Here is a 19578-nt window from a genome sequence, read left to right on the forward strand (position 1 = left end):
CCTCCCCTGTCTTAAAGAAACATTGTCCATTGTTCTTCAGGTTGTACAGCTAATTAATCTGCCTTATAGCCTTCATCCAGAGCAGAGAACCCTCAGCGCACAGGAGATGAGATTTCACGTCTGACTACATTGGAGTAAAGCGTTTGATTTCTAATTGTATGATACTACATTTCTTCTAGAACTTCGCAAAGCTCTCCCATGCTTTTGTCCTACTCTTCCCTGCCTCGACTTCAGTAATGCTGAGCAACACTCTCGTCACACGTGGATCTCTGTAACTCGTTCTTCAACACTTGCTCCACAAAGCATTGTCCTCTAGTGCTGTCGTCAGCCTGACTGCTTCACCCGACCAGGCAACTGGAGAGCGGGAGGCCGTCCACGTGTTTTTTATCCACATGCTTATGCACCACATTGTAAATCTCTAATCACGCTCTGACTAGGTGTTAATTGGAAAAACCTTTCCTTTGTCTCCCGACTGGAGAAACGGGTCGCACTCCCGTCTGCGCTAGGACACTGCTGTCGAGCGGCACGCTCCGCGAAAGGTGAAGGGGGGTGGTGGGGGGATTAGTGGGGGCAGACACGCTTTAAATATTACAAGTGCAGTGCTCTTTCTGTGAGAAGGGACAGCTGCTTTGAGTTTGGATTCAAGACGCAGCCTTCTTTCTTGGTTAGGGCTCAGACAGATTTGCATGCTTCTTTTTTTGAACGGAATAACTTTCTAGAGTGTTTGACAGTCTAACAGGCATAGGACTGTTAATGTGTGGCGTGTGCATTCAAGATTAATGGTGGATTCAAGGGATGTAAAAAGCAAATGTCCTCTTAACCAACTCGATCGTATTCCATTCTGACGCTCTAGTAAATATTTACATCTGAATTCACAGTCCTGGCATTCGGGCACTTCAGATACGAGATGATGGATTAAGTCGTCTTGCAAAACTACTTCAAAATGTTAAGATGTGGCAAACCTCAATGGAGACATGGAGAGGGTATCATGCTTTCTCTCCCATAATGCAAAGCGCCCATAGTCTTCATTTGCTTTATTTTTGCCTACAGTCGCCCACATTTTCAATTTGCACACCACACTCTACAATCGGTTCCTGGCCCATTTCTTTTAAGGGTTATCGTTACTCCTACAACTGTAATTGTGCTCAAATTCCCATCCCTTTCCCTGGCACCTTTGACAGACCAGTGTTTGGTGTCGCCACACAATGAGAGAGGGCCTCACCTGGAGCCATTGACCTGGCTGGCGTTGCACTCCATCTTGATGGTGACGCGCGCAGGCGGCTGGGAGAGCCAGTCCTGCTGGGGAACGCGGGGACTCATCTTCGCTGTCTGCCCATACTCACTGGAAGAGGACGCGGTCATCTCCGTCTTGGGAAGGTGTGGCGATGCGTAGGCACACTCGAACAACGCCTGGTCTTCACTCACCACCGACAATGCTTCCTGCAGGGAGGGGACACAGACACACATGCAGTTATGTCCCTCTGTTCAGCCTTTTACACTAAACACCTAAACTAACACATACAATCTCAATGTTTTGGCTACTGAACACCTTTCATCAGAGGTCATCATAATAAACAAGGCTGCCTAATGCGACAAAGCACAGATCTTTCAACTAAATCCTCAGCCCCTGAAAATATAAAAAAGTTGGCCAGATTTCTTGTGTTTCTTGTCAAGTTTTATTCCATGCACACCAAGATCCTCAAACATCTCGATATCTAAGTTTATCTAATTATGTGCAATACTTCATATAACACAGGCCTGGCAGATTTAGTAATGTAAATATACAGATGGTTACTTTTTTTAAATTAGGATAAAACATTTAATTATTTCAATCTGGAAATAACTGCATCCAATTATCAGCCGGTAAATACTGAGTCCCTGTGTGTAAAAAAGTATTTTAACCCAGAAGCCAAGCTGGTGAAGTCCTTGTTTTTTCCACCACATTTAAACAATCTAATTCTATTTTTTTCCATCCTCACCTCCGCAATGTCCATATTTGGGAACCACCCATTGAAACATATTTTGGGTGTACAGTATAATTGTATATCTGTCTCCTTCTGCAGTAAAACATAGGGATTTCAGAACTTTCTTCTTTTTTTGCGGTTACACTGCTCTCCTTTAACTGTTAATTGTTTGTTATTATTAGTGGACTCCTTATTAATTTAAGCACACAGGAACTGAAAGCGAAAAATCTGAAAGCTCCCATTTAAACCACTGGTGTGTGAAATAGGATAGTTTACTGTAGCATGTTAATTGTCTCCATCTGTGGGGTTTATTTCCAACCATTGCTTTTTTGTGGAGCAGCTGATATTCAGCAGATATTACATTTATGAAAACAATTAAACCCACCTGAGAAACAGAACCCTCATTATTATTATATTATAATGTCAGAGGTATGGAATCCAGTATTTAGTTTACATGCGCCAACCCCATACTATATAGCACGTAATACAGATACCAAATAATACAGAAATTGGATACTTCTCAGTTATACTCGCCCTGTAAGAATACACAAGATAGAAAGGGCCTGGAGGGGAATCAAGTGGTTTTAAAATAAAGCAGAGGTGCCCTAAAACCCAATTTTAAACATGAGGAAATAAGACCTCATATATTGTATACACTTGTGTAAATTGGAATTTGTAAAATGTATTATGTCTTGAACTGTATTGTATTTTGGCACTTTGTATTGCACTTATATTTTGTAAGTCGCCCTGGAAAAGGGCGTTCGCTTGCATGTGTCCCACCACTATCAAATACTATAACCAAAAGTAGCTATCATTAGTTGCATATCTATACAAATTGGTCGGTCTCCGTCTTTGACAAGGCGTGATCCCAGAGAAGGATATCAGTTCCTGTGAATGGGCCTGGCAGGAGCACACCGCAGCAGCAACCACAATTGTGCACATATTGGATTATCTGGTTTGAGGATATCCTCGCTCAAACCACATGGTGATAAAAAGGCCTAATCTCTTATTGTATCGTAGCTGTTTCAGAGCAGAAAATCATAGCAGTGTCTGCGTCCCTCATGCATTTCCTGAGTGGCAGTAAACCTTCTAAGTCTGTCCAGAGCAGTGGCTCAGAAAAGCTCTGTTGAGTATGTTTGATCCTATCACCTATCCTCCTCTGGGTCCTTCTCTTATTTCCTGCAAACTCAAAGGTTTTTGAGGTTAGTCATAGCATTGTCTGAGTCCTTCCTGCATTCGCTTCACTTGTAAGATCATGTAATGTCAGCATGAAGGATACTATACATTCCCTTCAATACAGATGACAGCCTAAGTGTTACACACAAACACACTAAACACATGCTTCTGTTCTAGGACATCTAGCCAAGACCATGAAATAAAACATGTTTTTAAGTACAGCAATGGTCTGAATTTGTATTTACTCTGGCTACAGATGATTTCTTATTTATCCGTGTGGTTCTTCTTCAAAATATAGGTTTTGTTTGCTTCCCATGACGAATTCCAAGTGAGGGATATTTTCGAATGCAACAACAACAAGCGAAATGTAGTAGCAATCAGGAAGACTCTTAAAAAAAAAAAGTTACCTGCTAGTTTCAGCAGTTTAATTTAGAAGAACCAACTTGAGGCCACCGACGTTGACTGTGACTGGTGCTTGTTTTGTTTTTTTCTTGTAGTATGCTTCTCAGATATAATCAAAATCACTCCACAGTCACTGAAATCCCTGGACCTATTGTCTCCCACTCACTGTCCCGCGGCTTTCTCAAAGCACATTCTTATCTCAGTGTAAACTCATTAGTGTACATTAAGTAAAATCCCTCTTGGCTTCTCAGAAACTCAATCAAACTACAGACATACTCATTTAATCTTTAAAGGCCCTCCATTGTTTGTAAAATCAGAGCTGAAGAAGTTGTGTCAAAGATGTTCCACAGAGATATGAGAGATGCAATTGACCCCTCCTTCCCTCTCTCTCTCTCTCTCTCTCTCTCTCTCTCTCTCTCTCTAAGGAGTGCTGTGAATTGCTCCAGCACTTCTGTGTGAGCAACAGAGCCGCCCTCCTCAGTAACGGCTGATGACAGGTCAAGAGGCTGGACTGGAATCAGTTGGAGGAAAGGGAAGCTGTGTCGGAAACCAGATTAATCTTGTAGCTACTGTTCCTCCCTGATATCTCAGCTGCAAACCACATTATTGAGCTGGCTGGGCAATTAACCTTCACCTGACGACGTTGGCCGGACCACCGTACATAATTCTGAAAGGCGCAAGATGCTTTTGTTCCTTTGGGCGAAACAAAACAACACCAGCCCCTCACATCCACCCAGGTCTAAGGCATATCATACTGTACTGCTCCATTGTGCAGGTAGTGTCGGTGGGTTTCACTAGTAGGAGAGAATGCAATTTAAGATCTAGAATAAATCAGGAAGTATTCTTTCATTTTCACTTGCTTTTGCAGACTTTAGTGGAGCTTCTGACCTCTGACCTCAAAATACTATGCTTCCAAATACCGAAGGACCATCATAAATAAAAGGCCTAAGAGAACAGGTTAAATGCTGTTTAGCACAAGTAGATGAATCAAAGTATTATAATGCTAGATTATTTTCATCAGCTAATCATTACTGACACATTCCAATACTCTTTTGGGAATAGCAACACTGTAGAAGGAGTAACACAATGGATATTATCCCTTGTTCAAAAAGCATGAATTATATCGACTTACATCAACCAAGACCGCAATGGAGGATCTGTAGATCTAAAAGATCAGACAAAGAAATATATACAATTTTACACTTTAAAAAGACCAAAGCATTCCAACAAGGTGCATTATTGTCACTTGTTAAACTTGTGTGAAACAGCAACACATTTCCTGAAAAACCAGGATTACAGAACAAAAAAAGAAGTTGATCATCCACTGCGCTTTACATACCAACACATCATCGCATTTGCCTTTAGGAAAGAAAACAATCATTACTATTGGAGCACTTTTATTGACACCTTGACATTGTCCCCATGCAAGACTACTATAAACCGTCTGTCCCTTTCAGTAAATAACAGAGATACTCTCTATGTTACAGGCCAATGAACTCTGTTTCCTTTAGACAGCTGGAGAACAGCGCAACGGGCATCCTGACAGTCAGAGAGCAGGAGAGATTCGAGGCTGTATTGGCAGGTGATTCGGCCTGCTTTGTTTTCACACCCAATTCCCCGAGTCGCCTGTACCTCTCGGCTCTCCAGTCCTCTTGCATACTCCTGTGGCAGGTATTTCACAAGCCCTGTCTTCACTGGCCAGGATAATCAACTACAGTATTTGACTATGGTGTCACACGTATGCGGGAGACACACACACACACCCCTTGTGAGGAAGAGTTCAGGAACAGAATGGTAAACCACGAACCTCCAAAGAATTTACCAAAAACACTATTTTTAATTTGGAAATTGTACATCAAGTGCTTCCAGAGAAAAAGGTGTTTACAGTAAGCACACAATGGCTCCAATAACATTTTGTAACATCTGGTGCACAAATGTTTATTGGAGCTACAGTGAGAGTCTTACTTAATTTCTTTATTAAAGAAAACATTATGTTAACCTTTAACAAGCTCTTTTCAGTGATGCATTTTTAACCTAATTGATGTATTATGATTACAATGATTTTATTATGATTACGGAACTGTTACTTGGAACAAAATATATTAACTTATTACTGGGTTGATGTGTAGGGTTCCAATAATGTTGATCTTGTCAAAGTACAATTGAAGTGTCAGCCCAGTAGGCAGATATTTTCATTACCAAATCATGTACTTATCATGGAACATATGGTCCATTGATGTGACTACCCTTAAACTCTGACTGTTATTTATTATTTTATTATAAATATTACTCTGAGGTCTTTTCCAAATGTAAAATGAATTATATATATATATATATATATATATATATATATATATATATATATATATATATATATATATATATATATATGACCTAGCTGGAGACATGTGTAAAACAGATCTTATACCTACTGACCATACACAGTTATTGAATCCCAATACATAAGTACATTTTCTCCTTGTTTAAATTTCCACAGGCCCTCAACCTTGTGGATGTCTGTGACTTCCCCGCTAGCAATTCAAGTCAATGGGAGACGCCATTCATTCATATAGGTTCTGCCAATGGGATCCTCTTAGCTGTGTGGCTGCAGACAGGAAACTCCTTCTTAAAGCATTTCCTGTATTGAAAGTTCCTGATAGGGCTAGATATCAGGGCAGGATATGGAAAAAGGAAGTGCTTGTCTATGGCTGTTTGATTATAGCTGCTGCTTTGAGCCCCCCAATGCTTTATCCTTTTCACCAAATGCCAATGAAACTAAGAGCACACCCTGCCATTAAGAACCGATAAGCACTTTATTTTAATGGGGGGAAAACATGCAAAATATATATATTTTTTTAAACACACACATATTTAAAATCATGTTTTGAACATAGTAATGTTCTCTGTGTATGGCTTTACACAGTATTATTTATGCTTTCCACAGCCATCAAAACCACAGTGTATTTTTAATTTATAAACGGCACCTCGCCAATCTTCAAATGTCTTAACCAAGTCACACTGTACTTACTTTCGTCCTGGCTTCACTGTACTACCTCTGGTATATCCCTCAAATCCAGATACGTTTCATTAATTATATTCTCCAGCTGTCTTCTTTGTGACCGTTGTATGTTGCATCTAATGATATAAAGATACTTTGAGGGCAACGGTTTTAGATTAAAAAAAAAAAAAAAAGTAGTCCGATGCACATGAGAAGCTGTGCAGATGTGGAGTAGCGAAAGCATGCGCCGCTCCATGGCAGTCTTGTAGAAAGGGAAATGACCTTTGTATATTTCATGAAGTGAGTCCCTCTCCCACACTGCCCTGAAGCCAGAGGGTCAGTGACACTAGCTGGGTGTAGCCGGGCTAGCCGAGTGGTTGGGAGTCCCACAACTGCATAAAGGCCTGCAATCATTTCCTGGCCACATTTTAATACAATTCCCTCAAATTCTGCATTTCACATTTACTAGTTTTGTTGTTGGAAGTGAGAGCACTTTCCCATTATAATAAATCTTTGCTCATTTGAATATTTCTCTTACTAAGAAAATGTTTGGCCCATTGATGCTAGGATTCTGAATCGCTCTCATGGCCATATTATCACAGATTAATTTGTAAGACGTTCCCTAAAAAAGCATTAAACCAGTGTTGTAGATTTCATAATATGTGAAGGGGCTGTCAGGGTTTTTCGGACCGATGCAACACTGTCTAACTCTAACGTAACCCTTTCTGATTTCCAGCCTAGCGATAATAACAGATGTTGCAATGCTACCGCCAATTAAAAAGCCGAGATTATTTCAAGTCTCATCTAAAACCCATTTTCAGTAATGCACTGTGTCGTAAAAAAGGCATAGCTTGTCTGAACACTCAGAAACACCACAAAGGAAACCAGCAATAGAAACTGAACAGGGTGTGTATTTAGAGGTAAATTTGGTCTGCAAAGACCTACCTACAGAGACAGAGAGTGGTACTTACACCAGATCACCTTCATTGTGCAAATGACATGTTTTTAGAATAACAACAAAAAACGAACTTTACTTGAGATTTAAATAAAGGGAACACATATCAAACATTTCTCAATGATGGGGTTTAAATGAACAGGTAGCACGGAAGCTTTCTTATTTACTTGTGGTCTCAGAGCCTTCAGATTTATCTTCAGTACTTAACAGGGGAAGTCAATTAGGACATAAATGTGTTGTTTGAAGCTTTGAAACATCCATGAAAAACATTAAAGTAAAGCACACAAAAAGGCAGTTATAACAATTTTTTTTTTTTAAACAATAAAAAAGCAAGACTGTTTTGATTCAATTTTACACCTTTAACGTGTCGTAGGAATAAAATGTATGTTTTCTGAAATTGCCCAGCTGTTGTTCCCTGAACCCTCATGTCAGCTATGGGTTAAGTCCAACATTTCCATAGAACACAAAAGAGCAAACGTCTTTTCAAAATATTTTTCTTGAAGCTGTTGAGTTCCTTACACTATTGTTTACGTTCAAAGCCTACAAGACACATGATTGTGTAATTATGGTTTCCACACCAGGTTCTTGCCTTTTGTTATATTGTTCATGTATTGTTTAAGATTTTATATGTAAACATCTTTGTGCTGTGGGGACGGATGCACTGAACTGAACAAAGGTCAGCTGAAGGAATTCTCAGAGCCAGGTGAATATTCCTAATGTCCCAGATCATGTGACAGAATTTAGGAATAATTTGAATTAAATTTGATTAACTATTGACAAAACTTTTCCTTTAAAAAAGACAAAATATATATGACACACTTAGGCTATTTCAAAGTGAATGAGCCACTAAGAGAGTGTTGTAGTGCCCTGCACTTAATATAGACAGAACAACCCATGTCCCCCTTTGGCCTTTGGCTGTCTACAGAGATTGAATATCGATCTAGACATGTGACTCTGTATGCATATATATGCATATATATATCACCATAAGTATTTGCCTGTTTTGATCCACTACTGGATGAAGGCCTCCCCAAAATGTTTCCACTTGCTTCAATCTACAGCTCCATATACACAGAGGCACATCTGTCTGTGGCTTTGGTGGTTAGGTAGGTATTACACAAACTGTCATGGCCACATTGAAATACTAAGTCATTGTTATAACTTGCTACAGCTTTATGTTTCTCATATATTTAGTTTATGATGTTCAGGTTTGCCAGTTCTAATCTGTGATGTGCCGTTTTCTTGTTGTTTTTATTTACTTGAAGAAATAAAATAATTTATTAATTAAAAACAACTTTACAATGTACAAAGGAAAACACCACTGAACTACAAAAAAATGCAATTTCTTTTCATAATATATGCTGCAAAAGATTATATCACACAACAATGCTTTTACAGATTCATTGGCTCTCAGGACAGTTTTCTCAGGCCTGCCAATCCCCTCACTGCTTTGCTAATGTTTGGCTCAGCACAGAATTGAAGCATCTTCAAGAGAGTAGAAAAAATATTCCATTGCTTCATAGTTTTACCCAGTCTCCTGTGCCAACTGTTGATTTAACAATACAACATGCTGGTGCTCTTGTGATGAAACAGTAAAACTGCAGCACTGTGAAGGTCAATAAAATGTACTGTTTTGTACTTAAACACCTAAATTCTCTTTTATTTCTCAGGAGAATTAGTTTTAACACTGCAACAGCTTGGGAATGATGTTGTAGTTGAAGGTTGGAAATATTTTGCTATTAGTGAACTTTAAAAAATATATATTTCTTATCATTAGGAGTTACATCTTTTCAGGATGAAGAATATTTTGGGTTGACTTGAAAAACAAGCTACAGTTATTAACATGTTAACAATTTCTTAAAAAACAAAAAAACACGAATACTTCCAAATATCATAAAATAAATCCTGCATTAAACACTTCAAGAAAATTGTATTAGGTTATTTATGTGCCACTGGATTCAACGAGAAAAACGCAGATGTATGCATGAAAATATTTTGTGCTCATAGACAATTACTAATTCTAATAGTGCTACCTAAATAAAGGAGTTGGCTGGTATTATGCATGAAAATACAATGGGATTTAAGTTTCAATCTCATGTAGCATAATTATTTTTTTAAATGTACTTTAAATGCATTTATTATTTTGTATTTTTTGGTTGAGAATAGACTTTAAACATTGCTAGAAGATGAAGTTCTACAGTAACTTCTTATGTAGGCTTTAAATTGCCTCTACAAACCAGGCATTGTGACATGAACCACTATATTTTAGTCACCATAAAGTTTCAACGTGTTGTTTGTAGTGGACCATTAAGTGACACATAACTATTCCCAAAATGTCACAGTATATTAACAGTTACTTATCAAAACTTACAAAAGTGAACTAGACCAACCCTAGACAATTAGTGTCAGCACTTAAAATTTAATTTAAATGACTAAATTCTGGACATCAAATTTAATCGATGCAGAATGAATGCCAATTCCTGACAAGCTTCTAATTCACATACAAAAATCAACATGCAGAAAATCGCAATATTTCCAGAGCTCCCGTTAATGTATTAATTGTCACAGTATACATCATCCACAAGGAGACAACTTTGTGATTTTATGAATATTACTACAACATTCTAGCAAAGTTTAAACATCACCATGCGTTTGATCTACAAAAATTTACACAGCTCGTGAAAGGATAAAATGCATTCAAAGAACAAATATTTTTCTGTAACCGGAACATTCGTAAATATATTTTTAAATTTTCAACAAGAAAAGAAAAACATTGTTTTCGTATACAAACCCATCATATCCATTTAGAGCTAAACATGTCTTCCAGAAATCTGATTTTTTAAAAACGTTTTTTTCCTTCAATGATCCGTCAAACTCCGATGACCACAAGGGCTTATAAACGGTAAAAACATTTTTCCGATTCCTCTGAAGAATTTTCAAACCTTGCAGACAGTTTGAGTAGGAAAAAGGAAATTTACAAGTCAGTGAAAAAGGAAATCTTGTCGTACCATTGCGGCACAAAGGGTGTTACCCATTCCCACTTTATCTGTTTTCTGTGGGGCAATATGAAAACAAATGAAACCTCATAATATAACTTCACAATAAGCCCTCCAACCTGTGTGAAGAAAATAAGACTCAGTACTCACCTTTATGGTACTGGCCATTCTTGATCAGGACTATTGATCGAGTCCTGTTGTGAAGAAAACGGTCCTAATATTTTTTTTTCTTTTTTTTGGAGAGCAGGCGAGTGTTGAGGTTTGCTGGCGTTGTTTGGAGCGGATGAGATTGTGCTAACGCTGGGAAATGAAGTCAGCCAATAGCAGGAAGAGGTTTCTATTGGTTCTGGCGACCGCAACTCGAAGAAACAGGATATTTGGGAACGAGGAGATAAGAAGGGCTAAAAACAATGTTGTTTTTCTTGATGATGTGTGTTAGAAGATTTTTTTTTTCTTTTTAAGGAAGATGGGGGATGGGAGCGTGCGTTGTTCCAGCCATGGTCTCTAGTGGGGCAGGTGCGATTTGATGTGCTGTATGTGTGACATGCCGGCCGGTGGCAGGATGCAGATGTCTGATCATAGAGTCCAAATTTTACAGTTTCACGCCATGTGTCCCCGGAGGTTTTGAGTTTAGTCTAACAGTATTCAATTTGCTTTCGTACTCACTGCAGTGGAAACCCTACTAACCCAACGAACACTGTACCATACGACATGAAAGAAAGTGTTTCTTTATTTCTTCAGTGAAGTACTTTCAGGATTAAAGCGCCATAATTGATGTTGAAGATTTAAATGATTGATTGGGGATGCACTGTTCTAGTGGGGCATACACATACAGACAAATCAATCTCACCAGTTTAAACACTAGCCTAGCAGATATTAAAAATGCTTTTTTATTATTAAGACATTACCATTCCAAATTTAGAACAGAATTTGCTGTGCTCAAACTAATACACACAAATACTATGATTACAAAAAAAGACTGCATCTCATTAAAAATGTTTAGGCCATTTATATGTTTTTGATAGCTTACTTGATAAGTGCCTGGCTTTGGGAAGTACATGGAGAATGGTTGCAATAACTTGTGCACAAGTCCAGTGACTGTTCCTGCCTGTCGAAGAACTACGTTAGATTTTGACGTTCACAGACCGCTGGAAAAACACAGACATCTCTCCATGCCCCACGACAGAACTGACAAGATTAGACTACTACCACACTGGTGAAGTGTTGTTTACCTCTGCTATGTGTTACTCTAAAGAGAAAGGAGTCAACAGAGAGTACATCGTATCTATGTTTGCTGGAAACCCATTTTGCTGATATCAGTTCCAAAGTAAGGCAGTACTGTAATTAAGGAAACGCAGTGAGAGAAAAAATAACACGATTACAAACATCAGTGTTGGCTGACCTGCACTGCACTATTGTACTCCACAAAACTATACTGGACACCGGAAAATCTCAAAGCAAGTGAAGTCAGAGTCAGTATGATCAAGCTCAGACTCACCATTTAATTGTAAGGTGCTGAGAGCCTCAAAAACTGATTATGCTAAGCATACATTAAGATATAAATAACAAGATTTTAATTTGATATAAAAATGCCTTGCAGTGCTGACCATGTTAGAAAATACAGCATCTCTGCACAACTTTGGTGCAACACCAATTATACAGAACACCAAAAACTCTCTTCAAGATACACTTCTGAGGTTTTTGGAAGAACCTCATTCTGGAAGTCGGATTTCTTTTTCTAAACCTTATTTGTGACCTGTGGTTCTGAGGCTTGCTCAAGAGAAAATGTAAACACACTGTGCTTGAAAACTGGTCCTGACGTTGCATAACTGGAGAGTCACAGAGAGTGAAAAAAGGAAGTTGACAAAAGAAGTACAGTGATCTTTAATTGTTATTGAAAGCATTTTGAAGTGGGCATGTGGAAAACAGTAGTTTGTAGATGTAGACAGTGCTTGAATAGTATTCTTTATATGATGCAGATTCAGGGTCCATGTGTATCAAGTAATAGGTATGAATCATGGGACACAAAATCTATATCAATGTTTGTATCATGGAAAAGAGCCTCCTGGAACTGCACAGTTTCACAATGTTAAGTACAATGTAACAAAGTTGCATTGCATTCTGCAGCTATTTGTAATACCTAGGCTATGTCTCAAGATACCATGGTGCGCAGTGGTGCAAATGCAGTGCATTATTATAGTTCACAAGGTTCACAACGCAGAGATCTATTGTTATACATAGTTGTATTGTGACTACTTTAGCTACATTTTGCACTAGATTTAAGTTCAGGGATAAAACTCAGGATACATTTGAGTTTGGGCTGTATTCATTCCTAACAACGACAGGTGTAGCTGAGGATTGGACTTAGCCTCAGATATCGGTAAATAATTGTGATGAAACTACTTTGATTGCAAGTTTCTAACAGTTTCATCCTAGTGAAGTTTCCTGCCTGCTTTATTGGAACTTCACAAAAAAAGAACAAATCAGCCAATTTTTCATTAAAAGTATCCATTAATATCAATAACAATCATTAACAACAAGTATTTTATACACTGAGACTGACTGTTTCAGTCAAGCTGTGCTTCATTTGCACACTGTCACAGACATTAACTTTGATCCACAGTTGACTTCCTCAAGCTCTAGGATGGAGAAACATCTTTGCCATGCTGAACTGTCAGCAACTATTTATTTCTGTGTTGTTTTTAGATTTTTTTATTTTTATTGGCCCAAGCAGGAAGTCTGTAGGAAATGACCCCTGGTCACCTGTCCCACCAAACCACTGCAGAGCAGTACCAGAGACACAACCCTCCTGCGGCCTTGTAGTGAGAACACGCTCGCTGTAATGGCGTGGGAGCTCAGCTATTACACCTCACTGCAGTATCCCAGACCACCACAGCTCTCACTTTCATAGCAACACATTTCAAAACACAAGCCTGCCATAAACCCCTTTCAATGCTACATTCCCAATCTTTGCAACTCTTTGCAACAAGACTATTTTGTTTGAGGAGGCCTGTCATTAGTGTTTTTTCTCCCCATGTGATGCCTTCAAGACAATGTTATATTGTATGTAAGGCACTATATACGTTTTATTTGATTGATTGACTGAAATGCTGCACAGCACCTAGATCTTGAACTTTTCGCTGTTTATATTTCTCAGCACAACTCATAAAATATGAATCAGCCGTGCTCAAGGTTTGTCCGCCTGCTAATCTGCAGTTTAGAAGAATGCATAAAGATAAAAATGACACCCTTGAAGGTATAGCGAGCCAAACGCAATATTTAAATGCCAGTTAATTTAGGAATTATAAGCATGGGATAAGTTATTAATATCATTGCATATCTCTTGAATGATTGAATGATGAAGAATCGGCAACTCAGTGAAGAAATTAAGGTAAGAGAAGCAACTTTGTTGGGTCATTTAAGCTTTTTCCAAAGAGCAAAATCAGAACAATTCAATCCCTAATAATACTGTTTTACCATCACAGTTTGAGGACCAACTGAGCTTGTTGAATCCTGCAGGATTTGATCTGGTGTGTCACTGGAATGCCAAACAGTAAATATCCTCCACTCATCCACATTACTTTCAGTGCTGCCTGAGCCACAATACTGTTGATAGTTATTTCTGTTTTTGATTTTTTTGACGTGTGGAGCTTTGTCCGCTCCAGTCATGCGTCAAACCAAAGAGATGCATGACTGTAGCGTTCTAAGACCAGTGGATAAAAGAGGTTAGGATTGTGCTGATGAGAAAGAAACCAACAAAGAAATCATGACGGTCATGCTTGAAAAAGCTGACTGAAAAGTTTTAATGTTCAGTATCACAGATTCAACAATAACCACTTTAAAACAAATAATATGACACCAAAAAGTATTCCTAACTGGGTGAGGACCATAATTAAATAGTTTGTAACTTTATTTTAATATTAGTAGTAAATGAGAATAATATACGTACGAAAAAAACAAGCTTGACTAGAGACACACAGCATGTGTACGTTTTGTAATTAACAGCTCCACCTTTTGACAAGAGTGAAAAGTGGTAGAAGCCTCCCTGTGCCCTCCTCAGACTGTGCGACTCAAATCTTGTATGCACCATTGCTGTTCCTACCCCCAGGGGACTGTACATCTGCACCGGCACTAAAGTCGACACGCTTTCTGCACAAGACAGGTGCACATGATGTAATGTGGCTTAACGGATGGACGAAAGCGTACATTTTTAATCAGACAAAATGCAAACCGTTTTTACAGACAGGAAAGGAATACAGTCAAACTTTCTGGAAGATAGACCTCAGAACAAGTACAAGTACTTAAAACATAAACCCAATACATCAATGATGTAGATACAACTCTCTCATATATCACAGCAACAATTCCACTCTGTGGCGACTTTATGAAAAATACAATTTGCATATATTTTTTAACGAAGACTAAAAAAAAAAATCATCATTCTAAAACTAAGCCAGGTCTTATGGTGTTTGATTTAGTGTTCTACAGGAGGCTCACCAGGTAAATGCCCAAAGTGATCTGGAACGACTAGACCATTTTAATTACAGCATTGCCAAGACCACGCAGAAATTATGGTTTACCATCTACTGCCTGGTAGTGCTAAGAATGTACCACCCAGAACAAGCTACTACCAACATTTGTAAGTTATTTGCAGTCTATTTCCAGCCTTAGGGAAACAAACTGGCCTAGCTCATGTCTGCCTCCGAATCGTTTGCTGAAATTCACTGATCTATATGGTCCTGGACGGCCCGCCTAAAAATGGCCTAAAATATATACTTATATGAGATTTTCCTATATATATATATATATATATATATATATATATATATATATATATAAATTCTACAGTTTAAAAACAACAACAAAAACCACACACACCATGATTTGGAGAGGGAAAATAAGCAGCTACCTTTCCCTGTGCCGGTGGTCTGGCTGCAGTTATACTGTCTGGGTGTTAATGAGCAGAAGATGTCCTTCACACAGTCTGCCTTCAGCTCTTCAGTTCTTTTCACCAAGCAGAAGGCAATCGATGACTGCATGATTCACAAACATACAATCCAGAGATCAAATATGTATCATTTGAACCCTGTATGCTACATTTTCCTTCCTCAGTACATTTATTTGTTATTTTCTGGGTTTTCACTGTGACTTACCAACACTCATCTGCAATAACATCTCGACTTGGCAAAGCTTTCATGAGAGCAGTGGATCACAACCCTATATAAATGAGAAACGCAATACGCATATTCAGAATACAAAATTCTCACCCCCAAATAAATGTTTAGTGAAAATAGGCACAATGACTCTGGAAGGTCCTGTGCTCCCCAGCCCTGCACTCAGTGCGGTGGTGTTGAGACACCTCTTTCGGTGGCTTTGACTTCTATTCCACATGAAAAGGGACATTAAAGTTCCCTCACATCTGAATACTTCACTGTAGTATTCTGTAACATTCCCCTTTGTTTTAATGCCACATTCCACAGACGTGTGTATGATTACATTCATAAAGAAAAAAAAAACATATGATTTGAATTAATCATCGAGGCCAGACAGCTATATTAAAAAAAATACAAAAAAAAATCTGCACTTATAATGGCAGTCTGTTGCTTGACAAAACACGCTCCCAAATCTGTGTAGCTGTTGGCTTTCTTCTATGTACCCAGGGGGCCTCATGTGTTTTTCATTTGAGAAACCTAAACTGTGCTACATCATCAAAACCGAACGTCACGTCAACTGAGAATTATGACAGAAGCACACATTTCTCCTGAATAAATATTCATAAAAAATACCGAGGTGATATTAATTTTTATTTCACAGATGCAGGGCCCAGCTCCTGAGAAAGAATATAATACAAAATATAAAGAAAGAAGGCTTTAATAATAAGAAAAGAAAAACAATGTTTCTCTGATTTTATTTTTCACAAATGACAAACACAAACCAAGGAAGAGAAAATATATGATAGCAAACTGCTTTCAATGAACAAATTATTTTTTTCTAATTAATTTCAGAAATATTATGCTGCTCAGACAGTATCAGTTGATGCACTGTTTTAGTAACACAATCTATCTGATGCATGTTGCCCCATTCTAATTAAGTGCAGGTCACAAATATCAGTGCACAGAAAGTGCAGTTAGTCATTTAAATTGATTTAAAGGATTTGTAACTTCCTATGACCCTGCCTGTAGCCAAATCACGATATGGCATAGTGATGTAGTGTTAAGAGATTTATCTAGGACAGCAGACAGATTTTTTTTCCCACCCATCATTAGCAGCCACAAGAGGGAGAACATTCTTACTTAAGGTAAGAGAAAAACTCTTCACATTTCAACAGGAAAATGTTTTAGAAATCCAGACACATTTGGTAGATTTGGCCCAAACTGTATCCGTCTGTTTTCTCATTAATTATTTCAAAATGTGGCAATAAATTACGTCTTCTGTATTGCTTTGAATATATCCATGAGCACTGTTGGATGTTCCAGGAATTTGATCAAACTCAGGTTATGGATATATTGCTCTTTTTATTTCAATGATGCATACTGATTATGGCATAATATAACAAAAGGGGCCTATTTTTGTTTTTCATCGATTGGTTAAAGCAAATGTTTGGAAAAATATTGCCATCCACAAAACAAGACATTCATATCAATCAGAGATAGAAACATAATGTCAGTATGGAGTTGAGCAAAACTCTTCATACACGATGCTTGTTTTCTGTGCTGGAGACACCAGACACCTCTGGCAATGTCTCGAGTGACATATCTGGAATCTGCAATTGGTGGGTGAGTCAAAGTTTTGGATTTAATCCGGGCCCAAGTTTCACACCGCACGGTAATGTATTATTTTGTACAAATGAAGAAGCGGGGAAATGTTGTTTTGCTTGTTTGTGTCAAACGGGACGTGGTAAACCTCACTGCCACCAGTCATCGGTGGCAACTGGCAATCAAGAGCACGAAACACACCATGACACTGAGGCAGCGGAAGAGCTGGCCCAACAAGTCACCAAACTAACTTTTTTAAATTACCTCCCCCTATATTGATTCCACACCAGTAAAAGGTATAAAATGGCTCAGAAATAGGGTTATGAAATGTATATTTATTAATATGATTTTCTTAATCAAAGGCCAGCCAGCGTGTCATATAAACCCTATATTTCATCAGGCACGGCCAGCATCATGTCAGCTTCATGAATCATTGCATGTGGCTCCAGTGGTCAGACTACTTGACAGGAAATCACTTCAATAAAGAATTCCTTCCGCAGAAGATGTGCATAAAATAATTCTTGCATTCTCACATCACTGGCTTTATTTTTAAAGATTATTTGCAAAGAAAATAAAAAATGACTTTGGTTATGAAAGCAACCCAACACATCTTCCCTCTGTATGAAAACAGAAGATAAAAGCTTTCACACGCAAAAGGAATGTGCTTTCGAGATATAACTATTATTATACATTTATTTTAAAGCAAGTGTACAAATACTTAATGGAACCACTGGAAAAAAAAAAAAAAAAAAGTACAGTAGTTCTATTAAGTATTTAAAACCTTACTTAAACTGCAACAGAACTGTTTCATAACCTCACTTACATCGTGCATTTATAGTCGCCTATAAATGTGTTACTAATGTATAGGCTAAATATATAAGCATTCATAATAATAAAATAGTAATATAAATATGGAATTCAGAGTTAAATAAGACTTATGATCTCATTGCAAAATGTTAAGGACCAAAAAGCAGCTTTCCAAAATATGCAGTGTTGTACATCTCCATGTGTTGCTGATTAGCTTTTATACCCATAAATGATGATCCAATGCAATTACTTTTAAAACACCAGCCCGCGTTGGTGCAGTGGCTGTGCTGTCTAGGTGGCTGCCTGGGTGATGTTTCTCACAGCCGCGGGAGAGATGCTCAGTGCAGGACGTTGCATCCCATTTGTGGCTTGGAGAAGGTTTGGATAAATTTGGATAAGGAAATGTGTTACAGAAAAGAGCCACCTGGGAATCTGATTGCTAATGAAGATTTGTTACACAAACTTTTTATTTCAGATTTTGGAACACTGGATTCTATGTACAAAATATATATGTGAATGAAAACACGCTTGGTTTAATCTTGGAAACCCAAGCAGGATAAAGAACCATCTGGAAAGGAGAGGAATTTCACAGTTGGGAACATCCCCCTGTGATCCTCTCACTTACTGTAGCAACACAGAGCCGCAACTGTTGTTCACAAAACAAAGCTTTAGAGTTCTGGAAGAACGTTTTTAGTTAGTTTCTACTATCAGCCAGGCATCAGGCTAGACCTAATTCAAATAATTGGCTCTGAATCTCATTCATACATTATTTGTATTTATTTTTAAGGAAAACATTTGCTTTAAGTATGAAGGTTCATATATTAGATTGCACAGAAGTATTATCTCACTTGTGAATATTACATGAAAGGAGTACCTAAATATCCCAATTGAAAAATGTGTCTTCCTTTTCTTTTCTCATGCTAAGGATTCATAAAAAGTCCTCTCTATGGAATTGAAACTCTACACTTTAATTGTGTTATTAAATCACCAGAAAAAGGACAACACATTATAGTGTAATTGCAAAAAGTATTTTTTACTGAGTTATTTCATTCTCACTGCTGAAAAAATGACATGATAAATATACAGCTCTGGAAAAAAATAAGAGACCACTTAACATTGATTTCTGAACTTGGAGTGGTCTCTTAATTTTTTCCAGAGTTGTATATATGAATGACTTGCTCATATGTGTAAAGTAGATCCTGAAAATACATGAACTCAGGCATTAGCCAAGTTCTGATCTGAACTGTGGGCTTTGAACTGCGCAACAAAAATGTGTAATTACATTGAATGACACAACCATCTCTAACCATGAAAGAAGCAGTATGTGATCTAACATAGGAGCTATGAACGCCACTAGAATCCCAAATCCTGAAACACTTCCGTCATCCAGGAATATAAAAGCGTTCTCCAGACATGCACTGCATTCAAACCGACCCGTAAGCAGCTAGCATCAGCCATGGCACAAATCTAATTTCTTAAAAGTTAGGAAAGTGGATTACCTTAGTGTGCTATGCAGGCCTGGCTT

General features: G+C 38.1%; 1 protein-coding gene across 8 annotated transcripts in view; it reads right to left on the reverse strand.

Annotated features, from left to right (window-relative positions):
• The window catches only part of erg (ETS transcription factor ERG), a 50963-nt gene that overhangs the window by 14502 nt on the left and 16883 nt on the right, over positions 1 to 19578 (reverse strand). Inside the window, exons 1-3 of one of the 8 annotated variants that reach the window (XM_066699505.1) lie at positions 10642 to 10881; positions 4675 to 4707; positions 1223 to 1440 (exon numbers count right to left, since the gene is read on the reverse strand). In XM_066699505.1, coding sequence (XP_066555602.1) covers positions 1223 to 1440; positions 4675 to 4707; positions 10642 to 10659 — 269 coding nt within the window. In that variant the 5' untranslated portion in view covers positions 10660 to 10881. Of the gene's footprint in view, positions 1 to 1222; positions 1441 to 4674; positions 4708 to 10286; positions 10390 to 10641; positions 10882 to 19578 lie in introns of those variants that run through there. The other 7 variants (XM_066699500.1, XM_066699503.1, XM_066699507.1 and 4 more) reach the window with 7 other exon arrangements.

The sequence above is a fragment of the Amia ocellicauda genome, chromosome 3 (assembly GCF_036373705.1).
Source record: "Amia ocellicauda isolate fAmiCal2 chromosome 3, fAmiCal2.hap1, whole genome shotgun sequence".
In the NCBI taxonomy this organism is placed as follows: Eukaryota; Metazoa; Chordata; class Actinopteri; order Amiiformes; family Amiidae; genus Amia; species Amia ocellicauda.